Raw genomic sequence first — 14,352 nt, forward strand, 5'->3', positions numbered from 1 at the left:
CCATCACTCACTTGGTCATCCCACAGAGTCCTGGCAGCCTCAAGTGTTCAACTAAGGGATAATAACATCTAGTCCTAGACAATAGATCTTCACAGTACAGCAGAGAAACTTCACTGCAGTACAGTTTCCCTCTGTCTGAGAACTGCATGATGGGTAAACACAAATCCTCTCCTGGTAATGGTCTAACTCTGGGAGGACGTCTGTTTGTCAGCTGAGTCTTCAAACCTGCTGCCAGCCATCAGTTTCTCAGCTCTCAGGCAGCTCAGGATCTGGTCCTCAGTGTTGGACCTGTTGCTCCAGTCTGATGGTCCTCCTGAGCCTGAACTGGACCAGTCCCTGCTGAGCTGCAGCAGCTCCACCAGAGTCTGGTCCTGCTGTCCGGATTGACACTAACCATTGGTCCTTGTGGCGGCCTTTCTATGGGTCTCGGCCGCCTTCCTTAGTTCAGAGGAGACCTGCGGTCCTGACGCGTTATAATAAAACACTCACTGCCTGGCTTGGATCGAACAGAGGTTTTATTCTACTGTAGATGGTGCATTGTCCACAACAAAACATAAGTCCAATTAGGCGATAACGAAAAAAAGAGAGCGGTCCAAAAAACAATATGGCTCGCCCCTGTCTCATCAGCAACACCTGTCCCTCGCTCCTCTATGTCATTTCCTGGGAGGAGGACCTCATCATATAAACATTTACACCGTTGAACTAAACCATAAACTTAGAGCCCTTAATTAATTAATTGTCCATAAGGCTCTAATAGTCCTTGTTGCTATTGGATCATTTGAACATTTATTGAAATGAAAGCATGTGAGAAGTTTAGAGGGAAACATCAGTATTTGGTGGAGCTGTTAACAACTCATAGACATCTGAAATGTGAGCCGACTACACACTGCTGTCTGGTTTCATCTTTAACAATGTGTTGTATTTATAAAGCTTGTTATATTATCCATTGTGTCAGTAAAGTGAGGATGCTTTCAACAATAATGTCATGAATAGTTTTTATTGATGATGATCAGATAAAATACATGTGAGAAGCACAAAAACACCGTGGGCTTCCACAGCTGGACAGATGTTATTAGATTGAAACATGAATAGAGCTGCATGCTGCTCATTAGATCCTGACAGTAACAACAGCAGAGTCAACTGAGACTAATCAATGAATCATGTAGAAGGAAAAATAACTGAGTGTTTGAGTCTGAGACAGATCTGCTTCACAGTGCAGAGTGTGTGATGTTTGATTTCAGCAGCTGATCTTCAGTCAGCAGAGTTTCTGTCCACAGGAGAGACTCTCCCTCCTACAGAGACACAGAGAGACTCTCCCTCCTACAGAGACACAGAGAGACTCTCCCTCCTACAGAGAACACAGAGAGACTCTCCCTCCTACAGACACAGAGAGACTCTCCCTCCTACAGAGACACAGAGAGACTCTCCCTCCTACAGAGGACACAGAGAGACTCTCCCTCCTACAGAGAGACTCTCCTTCCTACAGAGACACAGAGAGACTCTCCCTCCTACAGAGACGCTGAACCAGACCAGACTGCAAACCCAGCACACAGAGGTTCAGTGAATGTGGTGTTGAAGGTGTGGAGGTGGATCAGAGTGTCAGAGGAGACTCTGTAGAAGGACAGGGTGCCAGCAGGACAGTCCACATACACTGCTACTCTGTTAGAGACAGAGGAGGAGGAGGAGGAGGAGGAGAGGGAGGAGGAGGAAGAGATGGATGTTTCTTTGTTATTGTGCCAGACAAAGTAACGACCATCATCAGAGGACTCCAGACTCCAGGACTGATCGTTCCCTCCAAACCTACAGTCATCACTTCCTTTTCTGCTGATTCCTCTGTAACTCACTGATATATAAACGCTTCCTCTCCACTCGACCTCCCAGTAACAGCGACCAGTCAGATCATTTCTACACAGCAGCTGAGGATGGTAGTCAAATCTGTCTGGATGATCAGGATATGACTGATCCTCCTCCATCACATATGTCACCTTCCTGTTGTTGTCAGACAGTTTGAGTCTTCTGTTCATTGTGTTTGGATCCAGTTCCAGTTCACAGGCATCTGATGGAGAGAACGAGACACAATACAGCTGCAGTTTATCATCTGTTGATTTATTAACAACTTTACTGAAACCATTCAAACTTAAACCATCTCCATGACAACTGAGACACTCCATCAATGAGGAAGACCATGAGATGTGACTGAAAGCTTTGGACATACAGAGTAAGTGAACCTTTAACAGTTCAGTTGGAACATTACATTCAACATGACAGTGATATTCAGTAATATTCATGTTTTTTTCATCAAGTTTGGTGTAAAGTGAAGGTCTTTGCACATCAAGTCTGTTATTTTCATCTCTAACTGTCGTCTGTTACAAACACATTTTTGTCCAAATGCTCCAAACAGCTGAAGTCAGTATGAATGAATGAACTTTATCTGCAGGAGAGACATGAGGGACATTTTGGAGCAGGTAGCGCCACCATGTGGACATTTATAAAACATTTCTCTTTTAACTCCTGAACTGTGACGAACAAAAAGAAATGTCTGTTTCATGGATTCATTGGTTCAAGATAAATGTCAGTTTAGGCAACGCCCGTTTCTGCCAAAACACATCGAAAGTTATGTATGTAACTACGGTTCTATGAATCCTTGATGACCGCCAGAGGCGTAACTTCAGCACTGAATGTCTCCATCTTGCGCATGCGCAGGTCGAGTGTTTATACCAACAACAGGTCACCTGTGACCCCTGATGACACCGGCTAAGCTATATCTTCCAGTGACATCAGAGGATCTGTTCCTGCAGAATCTTCTCGCGAAACCACAAGGATTCTGAGTGACAGAACGCTCTGGCGGGCACGCCACGCAGAGCTGGCTATGATGTAGAGACAGTCCTAGTAGAGTGGCACTTCACCCCAGATGGAAGGGGGCGACCACTGTGTTTATATGCCTGGGTGATGACATCCACAATCCAATGCGACATTCGCTGTTTGGAGAGAGCACAGCCTTTCTTAGGACCACCATAGCAGAGGAACAGCTGTTCTGACCGTCTCATGCTTGTGGTCGAAGTTATATAGACCCTTAAAGCTCGAACAGGGAACAGCAGTCCTAACCTTTCATCCCCTGCAGGGGGGGGGGGTAAACTGTGCCAGGTAGATAGGTAGGTTAAGGTTTGATGATGACAGAACCTTAGGGAGAAAAGCCGTATTCGGCCACAGAGTGACCCCTGAGCCATCTGAGGTCCACCTCAGACATGCGTCACTAACAGAGAGAGCATTTAGCTCCCCAACAAGCTTCGCTGAAGTGATGGCGAGGAGAAAAGCAGTCTTAGCAGACACCCACTTCAACTCTGCCTGTGCCAGGGGCTCAAAGGGGGGCAGACACAAAGCGTCCAGCACCAGGGGCAGATCCCATACTGGAGCTCTCTGTGCCTGTGGGGGTCGTAACCTCATGGCTCCCTTTAGAAAACACCCCACCGTGTTGTTATCAACTCATGCATGTCGAAAGGAAATGGCCGCCACGTATACCCTCAGAGTAGCAGGGGACCGTCTGCCATTCAAAGGTGACTGTAAGAACTCCAGAATTTTTGGAACCATACAGTGCATGGGGTCCTCACCCCTGTCCGAACACCATACAAAAAACAGTTGCCACCTGTTCTCATACTGCATCCAGGTAGAAGGCGCCCTAGTATTCAGTATGGTATGTTGGTCAGTGTCTGAACACTCTGTCAGCAGCGGGTCGGGCCCTGCAGTGGCCAAACCCAAAACTGCAGGCGATGAGGGTTGGGATGCCAAATCTGGCCCCCTAACTGAGACAGGAGATCCATCCTGTCAGGGAGACGCCACGGTGAGCTGCGGCAGAGCCTGTGCAGCAGAGGAAACCATGTCCTCCCCAGCCAGAAGGGGGCTACCAACAGCAGCCTGTGGCCATGCTGGAGGACCCTTTGCAGTATTTGAAGAATCAGAGGGATCGGTGGAAAGGCATAGAGAAGACCCTCTGGCCAATCGTGGGCGAGAGCATCCTGGCCCAGAGGGCTGGTCTCCTCTGTCAAGGAGAACAAGAGGGGGCAATGGGTCGACTCCTCTGTGGCAAAGAGATCCACCTCTGCCCTGCCGAAGACGTCCCAGATGTTGAACACCACCTCTGGATGTAGCAGCCACTCCCCCGGTGGAGGCTTGCAACAGGATAGGAAGTCGCCCTCATGCTGGCTAGGCGGGGAGCCGCCCACAACAGGAGGTCCCGGGACACCTGCAACAACCGTGCAGACCTGGTTCCCCCCTGGTGGTTTATGTGAGAGACGGTTGAGACATTGTCCGACCGTACTAGCACATGCCTCCCTCTCAGGAACGGAAGAAAAAACTGCAGTGCCATGTGCACGGCCCGTAACTCCAGCACATTGATATGCTCCGAGCGGTCCCGTGCAGGCCACAGCCCCCGAGCTGTCCGGTTCTGCAACAGAGCACCCCACCCTGAGAGGGAGGCATCTGTTGTAACAGTCTCCTGATGGGATGCAATGGAGCCCATGGGCATGCCCTGAAGGAGAAATGATCTCACCCTCAATGGAGTCAGAGCAAGGAGGCAACACAGTTATACCTTGAGTTTCCTGTGCCGGTGCCACAAGGTGCATCCAAGTGGAAGCCACCTCTGAAGGGGAAGTAGTGACAGCAACCCTAAGGGAACCACAGTGGCAGCAGCCGTCAGCTTGCCTAAGGGGTGCATATACAGGACATAGCTCAAACAGCGGACCTCCCGAAAGAGGAGAAGGAGGCGGAGGATGTTGTCAACGCGCCGAGGCGATGGGACAGGCCTTCATGGCAACGGTATCCAGAGTCACCCCAAAATGAGTGTACTCTGTGAGGGAACCAGGCGGCTCTTTGGGAAATTCACTCTTAGACCGAGCTGTGCCACATGCGAGAGGAAAATCGCTGTGTCCCAGGTCACCTGAGACTGGGATGGCGCACAAACAAGCCAGTCGTCCAGATACGGCAGGATCTTCATGCCCCGAGAGGGCTGCTGCCACACACCTGGTGAACACCAGTGGAGAAAGGGAGAGGCCGAACGGGAGCACCCTGAACTGGAAATGGCGGCCCTGAAAGGCAAACCGCAGAAATTGTCTGTGGTGTGGTGCTATGTGGACATGAAAGTACTCATCTTTCAGGTCTATTGAAGTAAACCACTCCCCTCTGGCAACAGTACGCAGAACCTCTGAAGTGCTGAGCATGTGGAACCTCAAAGCCTTGAGGAACCTATTGAGTCCCCTCAAGTCGAGGATAGGGCGGAGTCCGCCGTCTTTCTTTTTGACAAGAAAGTAAGTCGAATGAAACCCCCGGGTGGTGACAGGGGGTCTACTGGCTCGATGGCTTCCTTGTCCAGGAGGGCGGACAACTCCTGGTTGAGGGCATGGGCTTTTGCCGGGTCGCGTATGATGGTCATCTTGACCCGGCCGAAGGCTGGGGGCCGGCGTCGGAACTGAAGTCTGTACCCGTGGTTTAAGGTGGAAGCAGAAACAGCTGACGACCGGCCCCAGGATCTCAGCGCCTGGTCCCCCGGCCTCTAGAGGCCCTGGGGGGACGACGGGCAGCATCAAAGGTCTGAGGTTGTCTAGAGGGCAGTCGTTCAGGGGCTCGAAAGCCCTGAGCCCCCCGTTGAGCAGGCTGTTGAACAGGTCGCTGAGACCTAAGGTAGACACTGGGTAAAGTCTGTGGCTGAGAGCGGCGCCGAGGGGCAGCTGAAGAACCCCCAGGCCTGCTGGGAGGAGGCATACTCCTGTGAAGCCCAGAGAGCTGCTGTTGAGTCTGTCTGGCCTGGACTGTGCGCTCAAGCGCCTATAGATTAGGCAACCCTAACATCTCACCGGGTTCCACTGGGACACTGCGGAGGGTTCTCCGGCACGTCTCAGTGAGAGGCGACTGTGCCAGCCACACCTTGCGGCGAGCCTGGACAACAGTGGACATCAAGTGCCCCAGTTCTCTGGACATCAAAGCAAAAGCCTGCAGAGACGTTTCACCAAAACTGTGGACGGAAGCGTCCAGCGTAGCCTCCTGCAGGGATGCTGAAAGAGCAAGCATCAGATGCGACGGAGAATTGCCAATGCGTGCTGCTGCGTCATAGGCCTTACAGAGCAGATCATCTGTAACCCGACACTGGGGGCGAGGACACCTGGCATCCGGCCTCAGAGCCTCATCAGGCGAAACAATGACGGCCGCTTTAGTCGGCTCAACTGCTGGCATGTGGGCCAAGCCAAACTTGGCTGCATCCTGCATGGCTGCCAGGGTCCGGCCATCAAATGTTGCATGAGAGAGGGCTCTAGTATCCCTCAAGCATGCGTGCAACTCCCTCAGGTATTCATCTGACGGAGGCACAGTAAAAGTGGCAGGGGCTGGACCACGCCTGAAAAAAACACTGGCAGGAGCCAGCTGAGCTTGCGGAACGTCCAATTGCAGGCGGGCCAGGGCCATACAAATGATGGCTCCCATAGAGCTATCCTCGGACCCAGCACCACAACTGCGGGCCGAGGAGCAGGAGCTCACCCCAGAGGCGTGGGAGGCAACGTCCTGGGGAACCACGTCCGCCCCATAGTCAGCGAACTCAGTGGCTGATGCCGCCACGGAGAGCGCATCATCCTCCGGATCGAACATGGCCGCAGGAGGAGCAGGAGCACCCACATCCCTTGCACCAGTCCCAGACTGGAGGGCTAGGAAGAGGGACTTCACTTGATTTAGCTCCTCAGTCAACTGGTCCACCTTGGAGGCCAGTTTAGACCCCTTGGCCCTCTTCCAGGAGAAGGCAGCCACAGTCTCAGCAGCCCGACGTTTAGATCGGCTAAGCTGAGCTGGAGGCAATCGCTGGGCTGGGGTTAATTGTTCCGGCTCCGGGACATGGCCCAGCAGGTGTTCAACCTCAGCCAGTCTGACACCAACAGGTGTCGCACAAACAAATACAGTTAACCTTAGTTGAACACGTCTGCTAACTACAAGGGGAACAACACACGCCTATGCTGGGAGCGGGAGCGAGAGCACTGCCTTCACCAGCAAAGGTCAGCTTGCTGTGCAAAAAAAAAGGGGACCAACCGCAGGTGCCACAAAATACAAACTAAAGTAGGCCAAGCGAAAATCCCGGTAAAACTACCAAAAACTACAAATTACTCACAGATATAACAGCAGTACAAATGTCGGGAGAGGGAGCGAGTACACTGGCTTCACCAACACATGAAACTACAACGAAAAACGGGTACAAACAACGGTGTACCAATCACACAGACAATAGGTCAAGCGGTCACAACGCTAACTGCTAATGCCCGTAAATAATAACACAAATGTCAGGAAAGGGAGCGAGTACAATGCCTTCACCAACCGTTATTTAACAAGAGAAAAATACTCAAAGGAAACAAATCACTACGCCTGGTACCCAGCCAGTTGTAGAGACCAACCGATGATGATCCGAAGGCGTGTCCACGGCAAACCGCAATAAACCTCCCATCTCAGCTCGTCGCAGCTCCGACAAGTTTGTCGCAAGGCTACCAGCGACGAAGCAGCAGTGAAGTACACGCTTAGTTTAGCTAGAGCTCACTGACATACGTCTACCTGCGAAGCGAGAAGATGAAAAAGGAACAGATCCTTAGATGTCACCGGAAGATATAGGTTAGCCGGTGTCATCAGGGGTCACAGGTGACTTTATTGGTAAACACTCGACCTGCGCATGCGCAAGATGGAGACATTCAGTGCTGAAGCACCGCCTCTGAGATCATTTTGAACTTTTTTCACTTCTTTTACATATTTCATCCAGTTTTTCTCAAAGTTCTCATGAATCAAACTGAAAACACACTCACACTTCCTCACACCAGGTTTCAGTCTCTGCAGTCCACCATGGTCCATCCTGGAGGAAGAGACAAAGACACAATCAGCTTCATACACCTTCACTCATATCCACCATTAAACATGAACCAGAGTCCCTCAGTTAGTCAGAGTGTCTGTCCATCTGTCCATACCTGAGAGTGTCCATCTGTCCATACCTGAGTGTCCACCTGTCCATACCTGAGAGTGTCCATCTGTCTGTCCATATCTGAGAGTGTCCATCTGTCTGTCCATACCTGAGAGTGTCAATGTGTCTGTCCATACCTGAGAGTGTCCAGTCTCCAGTGTGGATCTTCCAGTCCAGCAGACAGAAGCTTCTCTACTGAGTCTCCTGGATGATTGTAGCTCAGGTCCAGCTCTCTCAGATGGGAGGGGTTGGAGCTCAGAGCTGAGGCCAGAGAAGCACAGCCTTCCTCTGTGATCAGACATGCTGACAGACTGAACACACACAACAGTTCATCTAATGAGTTTAAAAACATTCTCAACTCAATAAACAGGATTTTGTCCTTCAGGCCTTTATGTTCACACTCAGCGCCCCCTGCTGTATGTTGGTGTCATGCAGATACATTTTAGGTTAGTAGGAGAGAAAGCACATGTTGCTGCTGGAGGCTGCATTCTGATTTATGTTGGCAGAAGAAATGTATTTAAAGTTAAATATTGTTCCACAGAATATCTAAAGAAGATTTTATAGAAATGTACTGATGTTTTAACTTAGTGTTGAAACATTTAATTGTATTTTCCACAAAAAGTTAAATGTAAAGAAAATCATGATCTACATTTCCAGCAGATCTGCTTTTTATGTTCACCTGCATGTAGAGAACATGACAGCAAAGAGCCGTCCACACTGAGAACGATAACTATAAATGTATAGTTTTAAATGTTCTAACTGCAGTGGATGGAGGAGTCCACACCACAACTACAGCGATAGAGGACAAAGATATCGTTGGATCACTTTCAGAGTGATTTAATGAATGATAAAAACGTTGACTGTCAATCAAAACCCTTATTTATTTATAGTTATTTATTTATTTATTTATTATAATGCAGCTTTGCTCCTCTCTCAGCACGGACTGATGCTGTAAACTGAAGCAGGATGACAGAGGTGATTTCTTTAGAGAGGTCTTTATTATCTATCTATAAATGACAGGAACATCCGTCTGTTTGTCTGTTATTCGCCTATCTCTCGAATCGTTCATCCGATTGATTTCAAACGTGACAGGTGTCTTACTACGGGCTTGAGTAAGTGCAGTGCCAAGTTTGATGTTTGGATAAGAAATGTAAAAGATATAGGTAAATATAGTTAGAGAGACTATAAGGACCAGAGTTAGAGACTATAAGGACCAGCGTTAGAGAGCCTATAAGGACCAGTGTTAGAGAGACTATAAGGACCAGAGTTAGAGAGACTATAAGGACCAGAGTTAGAGAGACTATAAGGACCAGAGTTAGACTATAAGGACCAGAGTTAGAGACTATAAGGACCAGCGTTAGAGAGACTATAAGGACCAGGGTTAGACTATAAGGACCAGAGTTAGAGAGACTATGAGGACCAGAGTTAGAGAGGCTATAAGGACCAGAGTTAGAGAGACTATGAGGACCAGAGTTAGAGAGACTATGAGGACCAGAGTTAGAGAGACTATAAGGACCAGAGTTAGAGAGGCTATAAGGACCAGAGTTAGAGAGACTATTAAAGGACCAGAGTTAGAGAGACTATAAGGACCGGAGTTAGACTATAAGGACCAGAGTTAGAGACTATAAGGACCAGCGTTAGAGAGACTATAAGGACCAGAGTTAGACTATAAGGACCAGAGTTAGAGAGACTATAAGGACCAGAGTTAGACTATAAGGACCAGAGTTAGAGACTATAAGGACCAGCGTTAGAGAGACTATAAGGACCAGAGTTAGACTATAAGGACCAGAGTTAGAGAGACTATAAGGACCAGAGTTAGAGCGATTATAAGGACCAGAGTTAGACTATAAGGACCAGAGATAGAGACTATAAGGACCAGCGTTAGAGAGACTATAAGGACCAGAGTTAGACTATAAGGACCAGAGTTAGAGAGACTATAAGGACCAGAGTTAGAGAGCCTATAAGGACCAGAGTTAGAGAGACTATGAGGACCAGAGTTAGAGAGGCTATAAGAACCAGAGTTAGAGAGACTATTAAAGGACCAGAGTTAGAGAGACTATAAGGACCGGAGTTAGACTATAAGTACCAGAGTTAGAGACTATAAGGACCAGCGTTAGAGAGACTATAAGGACCAGAGTTAGAGAGACTATAAGGACCAGAGTTAGAGAGGCTATAAGGATCAGAGTTAGGGACATATACCGCTGTTTACAGGATGTTATCGTTCTCAGTGTGGACGGCCTTTAATTCTGTGTTATATATTTTCTGTAATTCAATTCACCATATTAGACTTTTTATGACAGAAACATATATCCTGACTCATATGTTGGTGTGGAAGGAGTTTTACTTACTGTACACTTGATGTTACAGTTCACTAAATATTTTTGGTATCATGAACTCTTCATGTAAACTACAAACTGGGGGGAAGCCATAAATATTACTTTATATACACAGTAATAAAACTGACCTGAGAGTTTCCAGTCCACATTGTGGACTCTCCAGTCCAGCAGAAAGCTGCTTCACTCCTGAATCCTGCAGGTCGTTGTGACTCAGGTCCAGATCTCTCAGACTAGAGGACTGGGAACTGAGAACTGAGGACAGAGCTGCACAGCTTTTCTCTGAGAGGTTACAGTCACTCAGTCTGGGGAAGAATTTTAATAAGTTAATTCACAGATCCAAAATATAAAGACAATAAAAACTTGGTGGGTAAACTTTTACAGACAGTTGAATTCTAACCTGAAGGTTTCCAGTCTGCAGTGTGGACTCTCCAGTCCAGCAGAAAGCTGCTTCACTCCTGAATCCTGCAGGTTGTTGTGACTCAGGTCCAGATCTCTCAGACTAGAGGACTGGGAGCTGAGAACTGAGGACAGAGCTGCACAGCTTCTCTCGGAGAGGTTACAGTCAGTCAACCTGAAGAAGAATCAACAGAACAAAAGAATTGCAAACATTACTTTTCTTCATTGATCAAAGATGAAACTACATTCATCTGGATAGTTCTGTGTGCACCTACAGAGCTTTGTTGGAGGCTTTGACCACTGGCAGCAGCCTCAGAAGAGCCTCCTCTGAAGCAGAGTATTTCTTCAGGTCAAACACATCCAGATCTTTTTCTGATGACAGTAAGATGAAGCCCAGAGCTGACCACTGAGCAGGAGACAGTTTATCTGTGGAGAATCTTCCTGATCTCAGGGACTGTTGGATCTGCTCCACTAGAGAACGATCATTCAGTTCATTCAGACAGTGGAACAGATTGATGCTTCTCTCTGCAGACACATTCTCACTTATCTTCCTTTTGATGTACTCGATTGTTTCCTGATTGGTCTGTGAGTCAAATCCTGTCTGTGTCAGCAGACCTCGTAGGAGAGTCTGATTGGTCTGTAGTGAAAGACCCAGGAGGAAGCGGAGAAACAAGTCCAGGTGGCCATTTGGACTCTTTAAGGCTTCGTTCACAGCACCCTGGTAGAAACGTGTTGATTCGCCTCCGAACGTTTTAGACCACCTGGATGCTTGTTGATCTTCTGCCAGCAGATTGACTCCAGACTTGATGAATGTCAGATGGACATGAAGAGCAGCCAGAAACTCCTGAAGGCTCAGATGGATGAAGCAGAACACCTTGTCCTGGTACAGCCCTCTCTCCTCTTTAAAGACCTGTGTGAACACTCCTGAGTACACTGAGGCTGCTCTGATATCGATGCCACACTCTGTCAGGTCTGATTCATAGAAGATCAGGTTGCCTTTCTGCAGCTGCTCAAAAGCCAGTTTTCCCAGAGACTCAATCATCTTCCTGCTCTCTGGACTCCAGTGTGGATCTGTCAGAGCACCTCCATCATACTTGATGTTCTTCAGTTTGGACTGAAGCACCAGGAAGTGGATGTACATCTCAGTCAGGGTCTTGGGCAGCTCTCCTCCCTGTCTGCTTTTCAACACATCCTCCAGAACTGTAGCAGTGATCCAGCAGAAGACTGGGATGTGGCACATGATGTGGAGGCTTCGTGATGTCTTGATGTGGGAGATGATGGTGCTGGCCTGCTCCTCATCTCTGAATCTCTTCCTGAAGTACTCCTCCTTCTGTGGGTCAGTGAACCCTCTGACCTCTGTCACCATGTCAACACACTCAGGAGGGATCTGATTGGCTGCTGCAGGTCGTGTGGTTATCCAGAGGCGAGCAGAGGGAAGCAGTTTCCCACTGATGAGGTTTGTCAGCAGTACATCCACTGAGGTGGACTCTGTAACATCAGTCAGAATCTCAGTGTTGTGGAAGTCCAGAGGAAGTCGACACTCATCCAGACCGTCAAAGATGAACACAACCTGGAACTCTTCAAACCTGCAGATTCCTGCTTCTTTGGTTTCAGTAAAGAAGTGATGAACAAGTTCCACCAAGCTGTACTTTTTCTCTTTCAGCACATTCAGCTCTCTGAAAGTGAATGGAAATGTGAAGTGTATGTCCTGGTTGGCTTTGTCTTCAGCCCAGTCCAGAGTGAACTTCTGTGTTAAGACTGTTTTCCCAATGCCAGCCACTCCCTTTGTCATCACTGTTCTGATTGGTTCATCTCTTCCAGGTGAGGCTTTAAAGATGTCTTCTTGTCTGATTGTTGTTTCTGGTCTGTCTGGTTTCCTGGATGCTGTTTCAATCTGTCTGACCTCATGTTCATCATTGACCTGTGCAGTCCCTCCCTCTGTGATGTAGAGCGGTGTGTAGATCTGATTCAGAAGGGTTGGGTTTCCTGCTTTAGCGATCCCCTCAAACACACACTGGAACTTCTTCTCCAGGTTAGACTTGAGTTTACGTTGACACTCTGGAGCAAAAGTTCCTGAATGAACAAACAACAAATGAAATCAGTGAGTGGATCCTACAGAAAGTCTAGAAATCTGAACATGTTTATTCAGCTCATCAGTGGAGGACAAACAGCCTCTGATCTGATGCAGATGTGTGCAGCATATTTACAGCAGAGTTTGAAATATAAACCTCTCCCATGTTGCCTCCATTTCCTCTCCATCATGTTAAATCTGTTAAAATCCTCTTACTGCTCTGCAGACAGTCAGCCAGATCCTCCTGCTTCATTCTCCTCAGGAAGTGCAGTGTGATCTTCAGAAATGCCTCTCTGCTGCTCCTCCTCTGCTCTTCCTCCTCACCGTCCAACACCTCCTCATCCTCACTCTGACTCTTTAAGCATTCTGGGTCATCTGGACTCAGAACCCTCTGGACTCTCTTCAGCTCGTTCTTCACAAAATTGATGATGTTCTCCTCCAGCAGCTGGAACAGAAAGATAAAGTGAACATTTCATTTAAACTGGTAGAACACAACATGTGATTCATGTGTCAGTCTGAAGGCCTGCTGGTCTAAACAGAGCAGCATGGACACTGTTAGGACCTGAATGCTACTTTAGTATTTCATCTGTGGTTGATGGAGTTAATAGTAAAAGGTGTGTTTGTACATGTACACACCATAAATATGGAGTCCAGCTGTGTTTGATGCTGCTGTGCAGACTGATCACTGGGAACCTCTGAGCTCTGCTGCTGAACTCTGTGGACAAAACATCACGTTTAAGGACATTTAATGACTCAAATCTGCACTCAGCTTATTAAAGATGTCATGATGACTAAATGAACTCCTGTAAATGCTGCTCTGATTACTGGATGTTAAATTCTTACCTTCCATCAGCAGGTTGTCCATCTTTAAACACAATAGGAGGATCCATAGACCGGTCACTCTTCATGGACACACAGCTGTGTTCAGGAGAGTCTGTTCTCTGCTGCTGCATCCTGATATGAATAAAGAAGTGAAAATTGCATGTAGTTAACACCAAAGAACTGCAGCCCAGCTTCACTGAGTCTCCGCTGCCCAGCTTAACGATAATAATAATACATTTTATTTGTATAGCGCTTTTCTTAGTACTCAGACGCTTTACAGAAGCATGGGTAAAAAAACACAGTGAACAATGAATTAAATTAAATATAAAAACAATATGACAAAATGAACTTATGTAAATGCTGCTGTGATTACTGGATGTTAAATTCTTACCTTCCACCAGCAGGTTGTCCACCTTTAAACTTAATAGGACGATCCATAGACCAGTCACTCTTCATGGACACACAGCTGGGTTCAGGAGAGTCTGTTTTCTGCTGCTGCATCCTGATATGAATAAAGAAGTGAAAAAAGCATGTAGTTAACACCAAAGAACTGCTGCCCAGCTTCACTGAGTCTCTGCTGCCTCCACAGACACCCAGCCAGCTCCCAAAACATCAGCCCCCCCTGCTGAGGTCCTCCTGTCTCTTGGTCTCCCTTCTATGTGGTTTCGTTGACACCTTGGTCCCCAAAGTTTCTGCCCTGAGCAGCTCTTTCAGCCTCCAGAGTGGTCCTGCCCATCTGTCCTGCCTTCTTTCTC

At 47.8% G+C, this 14,352-nt stretch overlaps 1 protein-coding gene across 1 annotated transcript; it reads right to left on the reverse strand.

Moving 5' to 3' along the window:
• Positions 1–903: 903 nt before the first annotated feature.
• Positions 904–14,168, reverse strand: LOC133984014 (uncharacterized). Its single transcript, XM_062423229.1, has 15 exons — positions 13,989–14,168; positions 13,619–13,729; positions 13,412–13,490; positions 12,992–13,220; positions 10,980–12,777; positions 10,706–10,879; positions 10,493–10,610; positions 7,562–7,575; positions 5,847–6,901; positions 4,843–5,737; positions 4,547–4,698; positions 3,753–4,441; positions 3,259–3,450; positions 1,519–2,228; positions 904–1,424 (listed from the first exon to the last, which is right to left on the reverse strand). The coding sequence occupies exons 1-15, from the start codon at positions 14,096–14,098 to the stop codon at positions 1,349–1,351; spliced, it is 6,402 nt and encodes a 2,133-aa protein (XP_062279213.1). The 5' UTR covers positions 14,099–14,168; the 3' UTR covers positions 904–1,348.
• Between the last annotated feature and the right edge of the window lie 184 nt (positions 14,169–14,352).

The sequence above is a fragment of the Scomber scombrus genome, chromosome 7 (assembly GCF_963691925.1).
Source record: "Scomber scombrus chromosome 7, fScoSco1.1, whole genome shotgun sequence".
Taxonomy (NCBI): Eukaryota; Metazoa; Chordata; class Actinopteri; order Scombriformes; family Scombridae; genus Scomber; species Scomber scombrus.

What these genes read in the sequence shown, in the direction of transcription:
- LOC133984014 (XM_062423229.1), bottom strand. Translation starts at nt 14,098, where the DNA reads ATGCAGCAGCAGAAAACAGACTCTCCTGAACCCAGCTGTGTGTCCATG. An exon ending in GGACAACCTGCTGGTGGAAG is followed by an intron (nt 13,730 to 13,988) that starts GTAAGAATTTAA and finishes TATTCATATCAG; the next exon opens with GATGCAGCAGCAGAGAACAG. An exon ending in CTCATCGCCTGCAGTTTTGG is followed by an intron (nt 3,451 to 3,752) that starts GTTTGGCCACTG and finishes TGTTTTCTAAAG; the next exon opens with GGAGCCATGAGGTTACGACC.